Genomic DNA, 17516 nt, shown 5'->3' on the forward strand with positions numbered 1-17516 from the left:
TTGTTAAAGCCACACTAACTACTGTATTTTTACCTTTTTATATGTAAAGCTCGGCGGTAGCTCTCAGTGTATAATTTATTTGGATTTTTTTATAAAACCAAGTGCACCCTCTTGCTTCTGTCTCACAGTAGTGATGTATGAGCGGCTTTGGGCACTGCACTGCCATCTTTATAGGAACTGTACACGGGAACGAGGAACTGCGATTTGTAGTCCACAACCCGATCTCAAAATGTTTATGCTGTAGTTGTGTCTGAAATACACCACGTCCGTGCAAATGTCTTGTGGAGTCATTCTTAAACACTTCTGTGCTCCGTTGTGGCAGGCAGGCGGGTGGCTGAGACCTGGGACGGGAGTGGGTCACTGGTGCTGGCAGTGCTGCTCCCTGAGCTCAGAGCCCCACGTATGCGGCCAACTAATGGTTTGTCACTGAGCTTGCCAGTTAAAGTGTGAGATAACATCTCCACTTGCTGATGGTAAAGAGTTAAGTGGTGTGTTTTCAAATGAGATGAGATTTTCCAAGGAGACCGCAGGGTGTTTTGAAAATCATCGCAGGGAGTGGTGCCCAGGAGGAAGGTTGGAACGTCCATGTGTAGTTCCACAAAGTGCAGTCAGAAGCAGTGCCACCTGGCTTTTATTTCAGTGTTCAGGGGATCGTGTTATGCTTCCAAGTACAGTGGTGCTACTCATAGGTTAAAGGAAACTTTATTTCTACTTAAGGCAGCAAAGGACATCCAAGCCATCTGATCATCTCAATTTCTCAATGACGTATCAAAGGAAGTCATTTCACTCAGGGTGGTGAGGCACTGGAACAGGTTGCCCAAGGAGGCTGTGGATGCCCCATTCCCTGGAGGCGTTCAAGGCCAGGCTGGATGTGGCTCTGGGCAGCCTGGTCTGGTGGCTGGTGACCCTGCACATAGCAGGGGGGTTGGAACTGGATGATCATTGTGGTCCTTTTCAACCCAGGCCATGCTATGATTCTATGAAGTGAAATAGTTCCAACTTAACAGCTAAGCTCCTAGAAAGTCATTTCCCTAGTGGCATGTTTTCTGTGTAGGTCAAACTTAACATCCCACTGGTAAGTGACTCAATTGTTCTTCAAACTCATTTATAAGAAAATATATTGAAAATAGATTGGCTTTTTTTTTTAATTTGAAAGCCACCCTGTTTATTAAGTGTCTATATTTTAAAAGAAAATCCTTCTACTGTTCGTGCATTTTGATGTTCTGAAAGCAAATAGTAATTAAAGACAGTGAGTTGGAGATAATTAAGGCTGATAGAATTGTTCTCTTGTGATACGTGATTTGCAAACTTCCCTTTTTCAGAGAGAGTTTTTCAGAACAACTCGCTTCAGTGACAGTCCCTTTGCTCCACGGCCAGCCAAAAATCAGTGCTGGTTTGTTACTAAGTAGCTGCCTTCAGCTGGACTAATTCCATTCATTATTTCATGCAGGCCACCTCAGAGCATTCAGATGGCTGTAGCTTTTAGTCACTGGCTTGGGCCCAGGATGAATTCTCACGAACTGCTGCAGGCATGGAGAAAAAGCAGAAGCACATTCACAAAGCCTCTGCTGTACCTCTGCATCAAATAACAAATATGCTGCACCAGAAAAGCAGGACTTGGAACTACCTGGGGTGATGAGAACACTGCTGGGCATAGTTGGTGGCACCGAATTCTCAAACAGGACATCTCAGGGAGTATCAGACCATGGTATGAGCAAGAATTACATGTGTGGGTCCTGGATACCGTGTGCAGGTTTGGGATAGGGCCTGAAATACAAGTCCTGCATGACCAGCAAGACTGAGGTGCCAGGCAGAGGAATGCTCGTGCTGCAGAGGGGCTGTGGGATGCAGTCCCTTTCCATCTCAGCTCCATCCCAAGCTCTGGGGTACAGGGGCTAGGGTGCAGCAGGGCCCCGTGGGCTGAGGTGGATGTTTGGGATTTCCTGGGGAAGAAGCTGGAGCTGCATCAGAAGTGTCGATGCAGCTCCAACTCGGCTCACCTTCTGGGGGGGGAGGACGTGGAGGAGATGGGCACGTCCTGCAAGCTGCTTTTTGCTCCCTATGCCAGGCCTTCTCCTTAGAGCTGGCTCGTGTCCTACCTGTATTGGCTCCAAGTAAATGCTACACTCTCTGTGGGGCTGCCAAAGGGAAGGGAGGCTGGGGGGAGCACGAAAGGAACGGCGGAGGCTGGATTGCATTTTCCTGGGCTGTTGTGCATCCCCAGGATACACGGATGTACCACGAGACCTTCTCATTACTTGGCAAATCACTGGTTCATTGTTACGCTTTCCAGATACATTTTATTCCCTCATCAATCCTAGACAGAAGTCTGTCTATTACAGCAGCTCTCTAGATAATGCCAGAACAGACACGTCAGCCAGCGAAAGAAATACTTGCTGCTGAGTTAAGGCTGCAGTGCCCTGCACGTGCTCAGCCTGGTTGCTGTAAGTTCTCAAACGTGCCTCCTCCAAGTGGGCAATACATGATCCTGGAGAAGGAATCCAAAGCCTGAGCAGCAGTAATGCCTGCAGGACTGCTGTGAGATGGCTGGTGCTTGTGGGAGTGCGCTCTTTGTTCCAGGAGGCAAGTTCTTTGCTATTTGGAAAGGGTAAATATATATTTTAAATTCATGAAAGCACAGAAAACAAGTACACACTGATGGGAAGTGCAGCATGCTTTACTTATATGGCAGCATACAATTCAGTTTCCAAAGGTCACTGAAAGTCCAAGTAATTCCTAAATAGCTCTTTGCAAACCCATCTTTAATTTTTTACTGATTTCATGGGACAGCAACTTGTGAAAAGATGAAGGAAGTATCTGTAAATACTTCCACTTAAAATTCAGAATTCCTATGAAACTCTTGAGAACTATTTTTTTTTTTTGACTGCAAATATTAAATATTTCTTTGAAACATCATAATTTCTTCTTAGAGGACGCTGAATTCAATCAGAAGGCCAATACCTTGAAGGCAAATACCTCAGTAACTTACACAGAAATACCTGAAATGCTGGACAATGTTCTCTCTCCAAAAAAAAAACCTTTTTTGGTGAATCTGAATGCTCATGAAGTTTTAAACAAAGAAAATAAACCATACAAAGGCTCACATACTCAATGCAATATGCTATCTGCTGTTGCAGACACACTGTGCCAAGAGGGTTCTCTGAAGAAAAAAGCCATTAGGATTCATCAGATCCTTCACAGCCAAATGTGATATTAACATGCCCAAACTGGATTACACTGCAGTTTTAGAGGTGTGTATCTTTTATTTGGCACACCACAAGATGAGCAAACATTTCAAATGGCAGTTATGGAGCCAGTAGGGGTTACTGCAGATCTGATCTGTGGCAGCATCAGCCACAGTGACTTAATGTTGTTAGGTGATCAGAAGGGAAAAGTAACAATGGCAGCAAAGTTCCAACAAGCTCCTGGGAACTGCAATTTTTATGTCATTTGTGGCTTAAGTGTATAGAGAGGTTTTTGTTCACATTGTAAAAAAAATCTGTGCATAGCATTGTGTGAGAAGGTTTTGTTCTTTTCCCAGTGAGCTGACAGAAAACTGAAAACACTGTTTGGTTGGTTTGTTGCCTCGTAGCACACTGGTGGGGATTTGTCCTTTTGCTTTGCATTCAAAGGGATGACAAGCTATCTAAGCTCATTTGCCAGAATGAGATTTCAGAGAAGCTGGACAAAGGTTTGCCTCCAATGAGCAGCAGCACATTGGCATCGCCGCTAACTTCATCTCCTGCAGCTGCATGCTGACGGTTGGTTCCCTCCTCTTGTTCCACAAGCACAGCAGCAGCAAAAGTCTCTTTTTCAGAAGAGAGAAACAGAGGGGCAGACCTGTCCTTTGTCAAAATGCTTGTTGCTCTCTTTGGATCTACTTCCACCTCTGAAGAGGTTTGAAATGCACAAAAGCCCACTGGCTCCAGAGGGAAGCTAAAGGTTTTCATTTCAATGGCACCACTGTCCTCGTTGCTGAACGCTCGGTATGCAGGCTGCTGGCGGAAGTAGCTGCAGAAGTGGGAGTGCTTTGGGATGGTCACCAGCTGGCGGTGCTCCGTCCTACTCTTCCAGTGACTGGAGAATGTATTGAATGGAGTGAAATCTGAGGTAGTTTGAAAGCCAACGCCAATTCCTAGCATGCAGTGATATGTTTTAGGAGAGAAGTTTGCCTTTGTAATGCCACTTAGCTTCTTCCACGTCTGTGTATGGAAATGGTATTTCCAGAAGTCTTCATTAGGACTGGAGTTGGAAATCCCTCCACCAAAAACCAGCATTGAGTCTTTGAAGACTACTGAAGCATGACCTACTGCTGGAGGAGGTCCTTGGCTAAATACAAGAAAAAACAGCAATTATGGGGAGTCCAACAAGAATCTAACGATGACTTTAGCCTCTATTTTTCTTTTGACTCAAGAGAATGACCACCGAACAGCTGCAGTGGGGCATCAAAATGGTATTGCTGACAGCTGCACCAACATGTTGCCAACAGCTCTCCCCAGCAAAGCCAACTGGAGCTTCAGGGATGGCAGTGGTACCGGGTCTTAATCTGAGTAATTCCTATCTTTCCTGAAAGGGAAACATTTTTCTCTCTGCTTGCATGCAGTATAAGATTAATTCTCTTTCTGCGTTTAGTTTATATATTCTGTACCTTGTTCTGATGTTATACCAGCTGCTGTTTCCAAAGTCCCACTTCCATAAATCTTTCTGTTCACTCAGCCCCGCCAGTCCTCCAAAGAGGTACATGGCTGTACGATAAACTACTGCCGAATGACCGTGCCGAGGTCCTGGGCCAGTGCTGTGAGATAGGGTGGAAACATATAGCCATTTTCTTGTATCTGAAAGGAGAGCATTAATTCATAAATTTACCGATCTTATCCTAATATTTGAGAATGGATTTATTTCAATAACAAAGTAACTACTTTATTGGAGAACGGGACGTTCTGCTCTAACCTTACTAAGGTAGAAGTTAACAGTTTAATTTCTGACACTGAAAAAGTGCATAAACTTAAAATGAAAATATCAGATGCTGTATGGCAGATGCCATGGAGATTTTATTTACAGAGCAGTTTTTTCTACAGCTTAGGTAATTCGTTAGCACTGTCATGGAAAGATAATTTCCTAGGTAAAAGAGGGAAAATCAATCAACTAAAACATTCTTTCATTAATGTCTGTGTTCATTCTTCCTGAGAGGGAATGAAGGATAAGATAAACCATCATTCATTTCAACACGGCTCCTGAATGGCCAGCAGATAACAAAAGCTTTCCATTTTAGAAAGTCTCTGGGAATCGTCGGGTTTGCAGCCACCAGACTGAGGATGAATATGCCAATGAAACCATCTCCTGCCAGGTTTAGCTCTCCGTGGTCTGTTCTAGACTTGAGATTCTGAAGATGGCATCAGCAGGCTGAAGTCATGGAAGGTCTCTGCTGCAACTGGAAGTTTTTGGTAAACCTTGAAGAAATTAGTGAATAGAACCATCCTCCCTGATTTCTCAGCTCTAAAACTGGCCAATACTGCAGAACTTCCTCCAATATAAATCAGTCCAACTCATTTCAGCTGGGGATTAGTTTAATTGACAGAATTCGTAATTAAATGCTGCTGAACAGAAGCCAAATGTAACTTGCCACATTACTGCTGATAGGAATTTTCTTCACAGAGTAAGCCATGCTATTCCACAGCAGTCATCATTTTTCACTGATTGTACTGGATCAAAAGGTATCAAACTTTTAAACTTACCAAAATGGAAAGTCCAGAATTCCTGTGAAATGCCTCTGATGCCAACATATCCCCCATAGATGTACATGCTGGCACAGTATACCACTGCACTGTGGCCTTTTCTGTTAGTAGGTGCCAAACTCTGAAATAGTTTAGTAATAAAACAAAAAGAAATGTTAACAGACAAAGTCATATCAATCTGCCTTGGGAATATTTCCAGGTAATGAAAACCATTGCTTTGGGTTGTGTTAAAATTCTTTGAAAATACAGGATAAACCCACAACTGAAGCAACCCCACATGTCATTCTTTACACATAGTGATATAAACCCAATCCATTAGACCATTACCTCAATGCTTACACTGAGGTTTCATTTAAAAGCAGCAGTATCTCAAGGAGTCAATGTGCTCAGACTAAAGAAATAAAAAAATGCTGCAGCACTTCACATTTCAAAATGTATTAGTGTGACTACCCATCTGTTTTCAGACCCCTGTTTTAAGAGCATTCATGCTAGCAATGTATCATTTAAAATTGGTTTTCTTTATAAGGATTTTAGAAAAACAGAAGAAGTGGTAGAGGGCTTAAAATTTCAGTGCTATATAGAAAGTTAAGAGCAGTAATCTCAAAGAAGGAAAAAGCCTTAATTATTGCAAGTGCAAAGAAATAAAGTGTAGCCACATGTCTCTGAAGAGATTAGTTTGGAACTGTTTGGGGGAACATATTTCAAAGCAATCTGTTTAATCAACAAAGCAACAGGCATTTGATTCACACATTCACCACTTCCTGGCTCCTTACCTCCATCTCTGCTGGTACGTCGTGGCCCTCTGTCCATCTTGCAGAATCTGGGGGATTATTTTAATAAAGCGCAGTTTATATCACAGACCACAAGAGGACACTCCTCCAACATCAGTGCTTCAAATTGCAAATCTAATTTTCAAGTAAATCTCATCTTGGTGTTTTCCAGTGACAGGGATGAAGAAATCTGCTTCCCCTAACGCAGCAGTACTGGGGAGCTGACAGCTTGATAGTTTTCCTGTATCCTTATCTTCTATCAAAGCACCGAGATGCCATATTGGATTTTCTGTTTCCTAAAGCTAAATTTCACAATGGAAAAAATAACCTGTGGCTTTCTGGATTTGAAGAATCTCCATTTTTTCCAGTGAAAGTATGGCTCCTGTTATTTATTATGTAAACCTTACAACCACAGCCTTATTCTTCTCATTCCTTTTCACAGATCGCTTAAAAACAGTCCTTGGATAACAAAAACCACTGATCTGAAGGACTGGAGGTACCAGATATTCAGCTTCTGGTAAGAATAAGGAAGAATTACAAGTCCATGTTATTAACAGCTATACTTGCAAGGAAACACTGAAATAGTGACCACGAAAAAAAGGCACAAAACTTCTGAATAACTCATTCACAATTTTCACTGGTAAGTACTGTGAGTAACAAGATACTTTCTCCTATTAAATGTAGAAGCTTTTATCTGAAAATCTCTGCTGTAGCAGCAGGTATTTCCATGTTGGAAAATAAAGACTAAAACAAACCCGCTGACTTAAGGTTACGTAGTGAAGCAGCAAAGAGGCCACAATGAGGTCAAATAGAAAATTTGGGGCAAGGAGGAGGAATGAAAAAAGAGACATGAAAATACATTATGCTTTCCTAAATAATAATACTAATAACCTTGCAATTAAAGGAAGAGCTGATTCCTTTGAAAGTTTAACAGTCTAATTTCAGAGGAAAACTATGTCCTCAGTTTTACACACATTTCTTCTTCTAAAACCTAGGGAAGGCTTGTTACAAGCAGCAGAAAGCGGCTTGGTTCTTGCTATTTATTAGTAGCTATGGCTTTGGAATGTCCTAAGGAAGAGACTGGCCTGTGTATCATACCTGTGTCATATATCCAGAGAGGGGTTTTTGCTTGTGTGAAGGCAGAATCTACCATTCCACCAAAAATATACAGGGTGCCCTGCAAAATGGAAAAATATTTGCCATGTATAGGTAGGCACGTAGCATGAAAATAATTGCAAAAATAATTTTGAAATGAAAAGACTGGCAGCATCAAAATATAACCAACAATAATGCATAGGATAACCTATTAAGAATTCTTGAGGCAACTGCAAGCCACCAACTTTTAGCCATGTTTTTATCCTCCCCAGTAGGAAACCCCACTGAACATCATGCTGTTTGAACAGGGACAGCCCCCCAGAAGCACACACTTCCTCATCAGTGGGAAAACGTAAGGGATGCACGCCTGGAGCTCTCCAAGACATTGCTCAGGTAATAATACTAGGTTACGTGTAATTGTAGGAGGATTGCCTTGCACTGCAGCTCCTGATATCCTGAATTCTGATTCCCCTTCACAAGTAAAGCTGTAATTCTTATTTGTCTTCACTCCCCCGTTCCTTTTCTATGCAAGTTCCTAAATGAATGTTTTCATGCTGTTGCTTATCATGCAAATGAATTCAGAGCAACTGTTACAACTGTACAGCTAAGTCAAAGAATGTGCTGCCAAGGTCTGTATTTTGTATTACTATTATGTACTAAGTGTTAAGTGAGGAAATAAGGGAGCTGCACATGGCTGCTAAGCTGAAATGCTGGGACTTGATACAGAAACAATCCAGAACAGTGTACAGCTACATCCAGAAGGGCACTGACATAGAGGTCTGGTATTCCAGTACGTAATAATAGATGGCATTTTATTTTACTGTATGTTAGCAAAAGAAATGTTAGGATATGAACAATGAAAATTTTCCTTTACTACCTTATAAGCCACCATTGAATGTTCTTCCAGTTCTTCTGGTCCATCTCCTGAGCAGTCCAGCATTTCCCATTCATTCCTTGCTATAAACCAAAGCTCAGGTTAAGACAGCGATGAACTCAACATTTAGACAAAAAGAAAAAAGTGAAAGGATCAGCTTTGGATGCACACCCAGAGTCAATGAGGCATGAAGGTTAAGAAGCACTTCCTCATTTTCCTGCTTTGCTATTGAGAAGAGTGAAAAACTGCTGCTCTGATGCAGGCCATCCTAAAATAAAGCCTTGGGTCATCTTTCCCGTTAGTTCAGACACCTCCCCCACAATTCCACAATTAAGTACATTTTTCTGTGTAGCAAACATATGTGGAATGGCAGTTTGCTTTTTATTTTAATGCTATACAGTTAGCTACACCAAAACCCAGCTATTCCATGAACGCAGTTCTGAGTTTTATCTACTAACAACAATTGAACAGGAAACACTATACATTAAATCTCAGAAAATGTCATATTTGATGGTGCATTACTAATGCAGTCTTACAAGGTATTGTATTCATGCACTCCTTTTGTGCACTCTTCCATGAATAAACTATTCCCATGTTAAAGATTCAATAAATCTCTGTCACATCCTTAGCTAGAAATAGGATGTTGTAAATGAATCAGTATTTTTGGCCAAACAAAAGAGCTCAGATCTAAGCTTTCTGGGACACCTACGACAGGAACAATCCCACCATTTGCCCAATGATCATAATGTAGTTCATACATTCTTTGATCTCTGAAAACATTTACAAAGCTTAGGTAGCTGCTTGAGGTAGAACGTTATTTTGATGGAGAAACACTAACCAGAGAAGCTGTTAGCTCTGGAGTGTCCCCTGTTTCAGGATGACTGGATGCATTTTTCTCTTTGATTTTGACCAGTAAGTGAAGGGGCAAACTTACCTATATTGTACCGCCAAAAATCTCTGAGACTGGTGGTGTTTCGCCCTCCATAGAGATAAACAAATCCTCTGCAGACAACACAGGCGTGTTTGTATCGATCGCAGGGAGAGGCCTTCCTCTGGGCTGCACATTTCCAGTCACAGTGTGCAGCTTTTCCTTTCATGCTGACAAGTAGGATCCTATCCAAGTACCAACTGCAAAGAATGCCAGGGGAGGTCCCACAGCATCACAGACAGGGGTTAGACCCTCCTTGGTCTGTAAAAAGACAAATATATATATATATATATAAATTAAAAAAAACTAGATATAAAAAAAAAGATGATGGGAGGGAAAAAAAAAGCTTCTGCTTTACGATAAAAGATTCCAATGTTTTCCTTTCATTCCCATCAATCACAACCTGACCGTTTTTGCTATGATAACCAGAGAAAAGCATGTGCAGTGCTGATTCAGAGCCTTATATCAGCTGGCCTGGGACAGCCGTGTTCTTGAAGCTATTTTCCAAAGCGTGCTGGTGAGCAGAAGTCACAAACTACAATGTCCTGCACCTGCTGTAGATAAAAACCAAGGTTCTGTCTGTTTTCTCTGTGAGTCCCAGGTAAGCTGTACTTGAAACAAAATTGGGAAAGAGCAAATACACAGATAAAAGTAATTCATTAGTACTTGTCCAGAATTTTCTTAGACTTTCATCCATGAAACTGCTGAAATTAGGATCTGGAATTTAAAAAAAAAAAGGCACTATCCCTTAATTTGCCACAAGATGTCACTGTGCTCTGTGAAGATGGGAACACCAGGACTGTAGCTCATCTCTCAGCCCCTTCAAAATATACAATGCCCAGTGTTTTAAAGTACGTTTTCCTATGAAGCATTACAGATCAGCACTAAGTCAAATTCTGGGATTTGTGTCGGTGACATCACCACTCCTGATTTCAAGACTGTTTCAATGAGAGCTGGATTCCTCTTTGGGATCCAGGACTGGAAAAGGACAGATAAGGATCTGTTGGTACAGACACACCCTGTGCATTAACTCTAAGCTCAGTGTAATGAATGTGCAGCAATCCATTCTTTTGATTTTAGACTAGTAGCAAGGGAAATGCAATGAACCTACAGCTACTTAGCCCAGTTATTTCTAATAATAAAAAAAAAGCATACCAAATTTGCCCCAGATGTATAGCAATAAATCCATTTACATCCACAGAGAAACGTAAGTGCCTCTGCTGCCCACAGCCTTCCTGCATACAGAAGTCACAATGGAGAGTTTCCTCTGGGAGAGCAGCAAACTCTGACAATGCTCTCTAGCCATGTCAGGAGCAGAGGTGTAAGCAGGTGCTTGGGGTGCTGGGTCTTCACATTGTGGGTGTGCTGAGCCGCTGTGCGGTGCTCAAAGGCTCTTTGGGGAGAGGCCTTGAATTAAAGCTTGTTTTCCAGGTTAATTCACCAGGAAATGGCAAAAAAGCAGAAATGCTTCTTGTCTGATCAGAAACCATACCCGGGTACAGTTTCCTGCAAACAGTAATTTAAATTTTCTTTTGGCCTTCTACTTCCCTTCTTACGGGAGCATTTTGTTTCCAAGAGTTTTCAGTCTTCTGCCTCTGTTCCCACACACCTTGTTTCAGGAGGTACTTACACAAAGGAGCACAAATGCATACCACAAATGCATACCCCTTCTTTAAATGCTTTCTCATATGCTCAAAAGTTCCCTTGTTTTCCAAAGCCTGAGGTTTTTGAAAATTGATCCTGGCAAAGTTACTTGTGCCTCTCTCAGCTGAGTCCTTTGTCAAAAGCAAGCTCACGTTTGAACCAGCAGCAGCCTCCTGTGCTGGTGGAAGAGGCCGGCGTGGTACCTGCTGAGCTGCCTCCTTAAAATGGGATTGACTCCATCAGGGTGTGCTGAGCTGGTGACAAAGCTCAGCTGTCCCCAGGCAGTGCAGGGGAGGGCTCTCTGCAGCACACATATTATCCCAGGTCCTTCGGTTTTCCTACAGCCCAGCATCCCTCTGATGCCACTGACTGCTCCTTAGAGATACCCATAGCAAGTTTAAGCTGTTTGTACTTTATAAAGCCGTGTCTGAACTGTTACTTTGACTCCTGAAACCACAATGCTAAAATTAGACAGCGTGCTACAAGTGAGAAGCTTCAGGAATTAACTATTCCATTTGCAAAAACTGTATTTTCACTGCTGATGAAATTTGCACTTAACGATCCCAGTGTCAATGACAGGAGGGTGCCCAGGAATTTCTTACAGCACAGATCCCTCCAGGACAGGCTGTACGTAATCAGAGGAAAAAGAAGATTACAGTAAAACAAGCTACAGAAAATGGCTACAGAATATTAATAAGGAATGCATCTAATCCTATCTAATTTTGTTTCATTTATTATAAAGCTTAGCTCTAAGATTTACCATTTGTAAGACTGGGATAGATTCAGTGACAAAAGCATTGCAAGACAATCCCTTGCAGCCATTCTGTTAAGGCGACCTATTCAAACTGAGCTAAATTCATTTTATGACATTTTTTTTTTTTCTTTTAGCATTTTGTCTGAAAGAAGACAAGATTGGCAGCATTTACAATGGTGTGTGTCTCTTTATTTTTTTTTCCCCAGGCAAATTAGCAGTTGTGAATCAATGATGCGTTATATGTGCCTAAGTCCATAATGCTTTATGGCATGCCACCGAAAAGGGAAAAGGCTGAAGCCATGAAATACAGCTCCTCTCTGACTCGACCAAACCTGTGCAGCCATACCCAGTTCATCTCTTTTTCAGCTACTTCCACAGAGAAATGGGGACAAAGACACCTCAGTGATAAAGCACTGTAAGTTTGCTGATGTGTTGCTGCTATTTCTGATATAATTTAATAGGAAAGAAAAAGATGATAGGTCTCTGCTGTTAATACTTAAAAAGTGCTCGTCCCCTTGACTTTTATTTGTTCCCAGTTAAAACTGGTTATTCCTCTTCCTAAATATTTCTCACTATTATTCTTCCTACACAAACCTTGACTCCCCTTATATAAACATCCACTGAAGATGCTCCTGATTTCATACAGAAGGTCAGCAACAAAATGCAACCCACGTGTTTGCCAACGCTGGCTGAACTCCGTGTAGGGCAGGCGAGCAGGATGCAGGACAGAAGGCCAACCTGGCTTTAGGGGTCTCCTCCCATTCTCACCTGCTGAGCATCGGCATAGAGCACGTGGAGGCAGACCTGCAATCACTGAACACATCAATTAACAAATTGCTTCATTCCACAATTTGGATAAGTTAACCAGCTCGAATCTTACCCATCATCGATGGTATCTTTAATTATAAACTTGACTCCTAGATTGCCTTTGTATAGAGCCAGGCTCATAAAGTTCACCGACTGCCCCCATTACAAGTCCTGCTTTCAGAGAAAATCTGCTATTCTTCTGAAACTGATGCCACTGAGCTACACTCTCTGCTTCAACTTTCTAAAAGCAAGATTAATTATCCAATAGGAAGCTCTAAATTCAGCAGGATTAAAAAACAAAACAAAACCAAAATAAAAACCAAAAAGACAACTCGGGACATTTCTGTGCAACTTTTCCCAAGCCAGCTGTAATGCACAAGAAATGGCTGCTGCTCTCCAAACTCTTCTGCCGTTTCCTCCTAAAAATAACCCCCATGCAATCATTCCCGATTGTCAGACGGTGGAGACGAGGACCTCGAGAGCTGCAATTAGCACAGTAACTACAGCACAGAGCGCTCATCAATTAATGGTGCCACATTACTGCTTCATAATGAAAATAATTCAGGAAATGTGGAAAGACAGAAATGACTCCAGGAAATGTAGTTTATATGCTCATTAGATAATTATTTATATTTCTATTAGATGTGGTTTCTCAGACGAATGGTTTATGTAAGTATTTCTTAAATACATGCTCATTAAAGCTTTTCTTCTACCTGGGTCCCCCGGTTCATTTCCATCTGTTTTCAATAGACAGAAAAGTTTCAGATTTAAGAGAATGGAGCCTTTTGGAACACACTGAGAAATGGAATCACTCGTTGGGGGAAAAAAGGAATTTCTGCTGTTGTTAATGGCTGAGCCCTCAGCACCTTTCTGTGCACAGTACTTTATTTTCTTCCGGATGCCTCAGTACTCTTCAAAAATAATTAATTTGAGCAGGTCTTCCTGATTCTACTTATCGTCAACCCTTTGCTTTAGTCCTGGCCTTATTCTAACAGCTGCTCCAACACGACTGCATGAATAAAAAAAAGTCTTTGAGCGAAAAATCGTAAGGAAGGTATGAAAGCCTGTTTTGAACAAAACCACTTGTTTTGTTTGTTTGGAATAGTTTAGAACGGAGGGTTTGCGGTTTTTTTTCAGCATATCACACGTACTGCTATTTTCTTAACGTGTGTGCTAACTCTCAGTAACTCAAGGTTTGCTGTTTTGTTATTTCTTAAATTGAAGTAGTTAGGAACTGTCTCCGGGTTAAAAATAAAATAAAAATAATACAGAAACTGATTCTCAGAGACGCTTAGCTTCAGGATTTCAGCATTTCAACAAGCGGGGTGGCTCTGGGAATACAGAATAACAGTAATATTCCCATATTAGTTAGAATTCTGAGGGCCTTGCTTTGTGCTGTAAATGTGCAGTTCCTGAGTGACTGAGCACGCAGCCGGAGGAGCCGGGGTGCAGGGAAGGAGAGGGAAGCTGGCAGCTGAAGGACAGGGCAACGTGAGACACACGGCGGGACGCACGGCTCTGCTCTGATGCAGGGGCTGGGAGGAAGGCCGGCACTCTGGGGTGAAACAGCACCATCCCTGTTCTCTTCGTAAAGCTGACTGCACAGATCTGAAAATTTACAGAACATCTGAAGGGCTTTCATGTTAAATAGCTCTTATTTGAATTTGTACAAGTGAATTCAGGGTGGCATTCTTATCATTGTCACATTTCAGTGCTCCCGAATGCGTTCTGTAGTGAAGAGGTATTCTGAATGAAGCGACTACTGCAAAGCAGCCACATGTAATTAGCACTTCTATATGACATATCTTCTGTTCTCTGGCACACAGCTACTGTTCCTGGAGTGTACCTGGAGCACCGAGGGCAAGGCACCCTTACTGCAAAGCAGATGAGATTGCAGTATCTGTCCCTGAGAACACGGCTGCCTGCCTGCTTCTGGAGCGCTGCGGGTAAGCCGTCGTCTTCCTTTAACTCAGATCCCAGTCATGTTAAAGCCCAGCACTGCAGATTTATTATCTCTTTTCTTTCTTGTTTTGTGGTGTTTTTCTTTCGTTAACTGACCTTATTGATATCTTCTTCCTGTATTTTTTTCCAGAAGAAATCTGTTCTCTTCAGTAGCGTGTAGCACTGCTGCCTATTATAAAGCAAGTCCTAAAGTAGTAATACATATAATAATGTAAAATAAAGCAGTATAAATATATTTATAATGCCTTTATAAAAATATAAATGTATTTTCTGTGTGCTAGGTATATTGCCTATTTTTAATAAAACAATCACAAATCAGTTTGGGATAATGCAGTAAATGTTTCATCTATTTCCCAAATATTGTGGAAGGACTGGTATCTGGAAAAAATAATTCACTAAAATATTTCTGGAATTGTTACATCTTTGTTTATAGAAGAAATCATCTTTTTCACTCCATTGAAATAAGTCTTCTGGTACAGATAAAACATAAATACATATATTTCTACTTATTTTCCGTTTATTTTCCTTAATAAATTAGAGTCTGATTTTTTTATAAATAGAAAAAAAAAAAATAAGACTATTTAATTTTGAGTAGTAGATCTCCCCAGATAAGCCCTTAAATCTGTTTTCCCAGAACTGCAATTAACTACTTGACTGCAAACCAATTTTTGAGTTAAGTTTTTGGGAAAGAGCTTCCAGAAACAGGCATCAGTAGGTGAAGCAGTTTTGGCACTTAATGGAAATATAAATGCAGTGCCCCAATCATCCCTGATCAAAAGTTTATGCTCGTAATAAATGTGAGTATATATGGGTTTTATTTACTTCTGGACTTAAATGGCATGCTAATTTTAGAAGTCTTATCTTTTTTATTTTTATTTAAGGTCATGCTGATGACTGCACCCGCAGGGACGGCAAGTGCTCGTTCTGTCTTGTGGTCTGACTATGTACCCAGGATAGATGGCCTGATTGTAAAGTGTCACGCCAAAAAGATGATCCTTTGGACATCAGCTGAGACAAACAGGTACTTCTTCATGTTCTAGATAAGGCACAGGGAGAAAATACAGTTCCTGATTCTCACACAGTTCCTTTCATCCACACAGATGAAACTCCCACCACAAAGGGCAGACTAATAGGGATTTGGCCTTTTACCCTTTCCTTGGAAGCAACTTGTACTCTCACCAGTGCAAATAGGTCATTCCAAAGCACAGGTCATCACCCAACCACTCAGAAACAGCAGCTTTCAACATTCCTAGAAGGCATCTTTTGGGGATTTCACAAGAACTTTCCTAGCCGGATTCCTTCAAGATAGAGTAGGTAGATGCCTCGAGGTTCAATGTAATACATCTGTACTCAGGTGTAACTGAATGTATCTTCTTGACAACTCGTGAACTGCCATTAAAACAACTTCCAGGTAATTTATCTCCTATGGGCAACTCTACTTGCACTGAACAACAAAATGTTCTAGGTTAGGAAGAAAAAATGCAGTTGAGATGAGTTGGTGGCTGCACTGTCTGCCTACTATCCTCGGGCATGAATTACAGTGCTATGATATACAGTGCACAGCTGAGAGTACATCAGTTAAAAAGTGTTAACTTTAGTAATAAAATGTATGCACGGTAATTTTACTTGCTTATTGTTTATAGTCTCTGGTGGAGGAAAAGAAACATCTAAGGTTACACTTGGTTATGAACTCAGTGTAACACCTTACTTTATGGAAGACAGACAGTGTGCTTTTCCTGTCCCAGAAACATTTTGCCCTTAAGACAAGCACAGAACAATGGACAGGGACAATATACAAGGCTGTGAGAACTGCAAAAGCTGTAGCTTGAAGAAAGCAGAAAGAAACGGCATTTGACAATGAGAATAATAAAATATTCCAGCTGGCAAATATTAAAACATTTAGATATGATGGTAGATTTGCAATGAATTTAGATGATACATTGTAGTAGAATTCATAAAAGACATCATGACTTCTTTGTTGAAAAAGAATCAGATGGCACAACTGGAAAGACTGTCAGTACAAAAAGGAGCTTTTATAGAGAAAATGAATTTAAGCACTCACATGAAAGATGGTTGCATAAAAACAAGATATGATTGCATAGCTGGAATAGATCACACACAAAGGAGTAGTTTGGCGAGGAAAGAAAAGGTGTCAGGCACGCAAAGTCAGAATGGCTGTGCTGCCTCACAATAACCTTGATGCCAACAGCTTCTGGGCTGCACCAGGAAATGGAAGAAGTACAAACTCACATGCTTTCAATATATAAAGAAAACAGAAAGCATATGAGTAACTTTACACATGCACGTCGATGGTCCAAATTCAAATGGAATTACTCATGTGAATAAAACCAGTGATAGGCGTGAGCATGCACAATGTAGCCTAGATACCAGAGCAAAAGAAAGACCAACTCCTTTGTTACAAAGCCTGAAAAAATGTTTTGCAAGCTGTTTTCATATTCAGACTCAGAATGACAGGGTCCATTTTTGTCCGGCTCCTGGCTTTCTGAGAAATCCCACTCCCGGCTACTGCGGTCCAGCATTCATCCCAGGCCAGGCACACTCTGGCTTGAGATTTGGATGGGCGCATTTCTTTGTCTTTTGCTGGGTGGAAGGCATTTTGTCACTTTACGCTCTTTGAGCATGGAAAAGGGAATGTGCAAAAGGAGGGATGTATGGGGAATGTCCCAGAGTGGGAAGGGAGCGCAGAGCCGGCCCCGCAGCTGGCCCCCTGTGATGGAAGCCGCTTCCTTCCTCTCGCACTTAACCTTTCGTTTCGTACCTTCTGGGTGATGGCCGTGTGCACTGAGGTGTTTGCTGAGCATCGCTGCCCTCGCCGCCGGCCCCGTTCCCGCATCCCCTCTGGGTACTGCCCCTCACCGCGTCATCTGGATTTGGGCACAAAACAAAAACAAAACCGCAGCATCACCGCCCCGCTTTGACTCGGGAG

General features: G+C 41.7%; 1 protein-coding gene and 2 long non-coding RNA genes across 4 annotated transcripts; 2 read left to right on the plus strand and 1 right to left on the minus strand.

The window, feature by feature from the left end:
• Positions 1-3321: 3321 nt before the first annotated feature.
• Positions 3322-17510, minus strand: LOC104911795 (leucine-zipper-like transcriptional regulator 1). Of its 2 annotated transcripts, XM_019617252.2 has the most exons (9): positions 17349-17510; positions 12473-12613; positions 9409-9663; positions 8478-8557; positions 7604-7682; positions 6509-6555; positions 5736-5856; positions 4649-4835; positions 3322-4329 (listed from the first exon to the last, which is right to left on the minus strand). In XM_019617252.2, exons 3-9 carry the CDS (start codon positions 9569-9571, stop codon positions 3627-3629), a joined length of 1380 nt encoding a protein of 459 aa, XP_019472797.1. In that variant the 5' UTR covers positions 9572-9663; positions 12473-12613; positions 17349-17510; the 3' UTR covers positions 3322-3626. The 2 variants fall into 2 exon arrangements, with proteins under 2 accessions (XP_019472797.1, XP_010712203.1); XM_010713901.3 differs by lacking the exon at positions 12473-12613.
• On the plus strand, positions 6563-12127 carry LOC104911794. Its single transcript, XR_004160359.1, has 3 exons — positions 6563-7145; positions 7873-7993; positions 12007-12127. It is a non-coding gene; the product is annotated as an uncharacterized LOC104911794 (long non-coding RNA).
• Positions 12128-15604, plus strand: LOC116216828. The gene is made up of 3 exons (XR_004160356.1): positions 12128-12215; positions 14434-14553; positions 15451-15604. It is a non-coding gene; the product is annotated as an uncharacterized LOC116216828 (long non-coding RNA).
• Positions 17511-17516: the final 6 nt, after the last annotated feature.

This window comes from Meleagris gallopavo, chromosome 7 (assembly GCF_000146605.3).
Source record: "Meleagris gallopavo isolate NT-WF06-2002-E0010 breed Aviagen turkey brand Nicholas breeding stock chromosome 7, Turkey_5.1, whole genome shotgun sequence".
Classification (NCBI taxonomy): domain Eukaryota; kingdom Metazoa; phylum Chordata; class Aves; order Galliformes; family Phasianidae; genus Meleagris; species Meleagris gallopavo.

Coding starts and splice junctions, on each gene's coding strand:
- LOC104911795 (XM_010713901.3), bottom strand. CDS start 9,571: ATGAAAGGAAAAGCTGCACACTGTGACTGGAAATGTGCAGCCCAGAGG. Junction 8,558..9,408: donor TTTTTGGCGGTACAATATAG/GTAAGTTTGCCC, acceptor TTTGGTTTATAG/CAAGGAATGAATGGGAAATG. Junction 4,330..4,648: donor TGGTATAACATCAGAACAAG/GTACAGAATATA, acceptor TCTTGTATTTAG/CCAAGGACCTCCTCCAGCAG.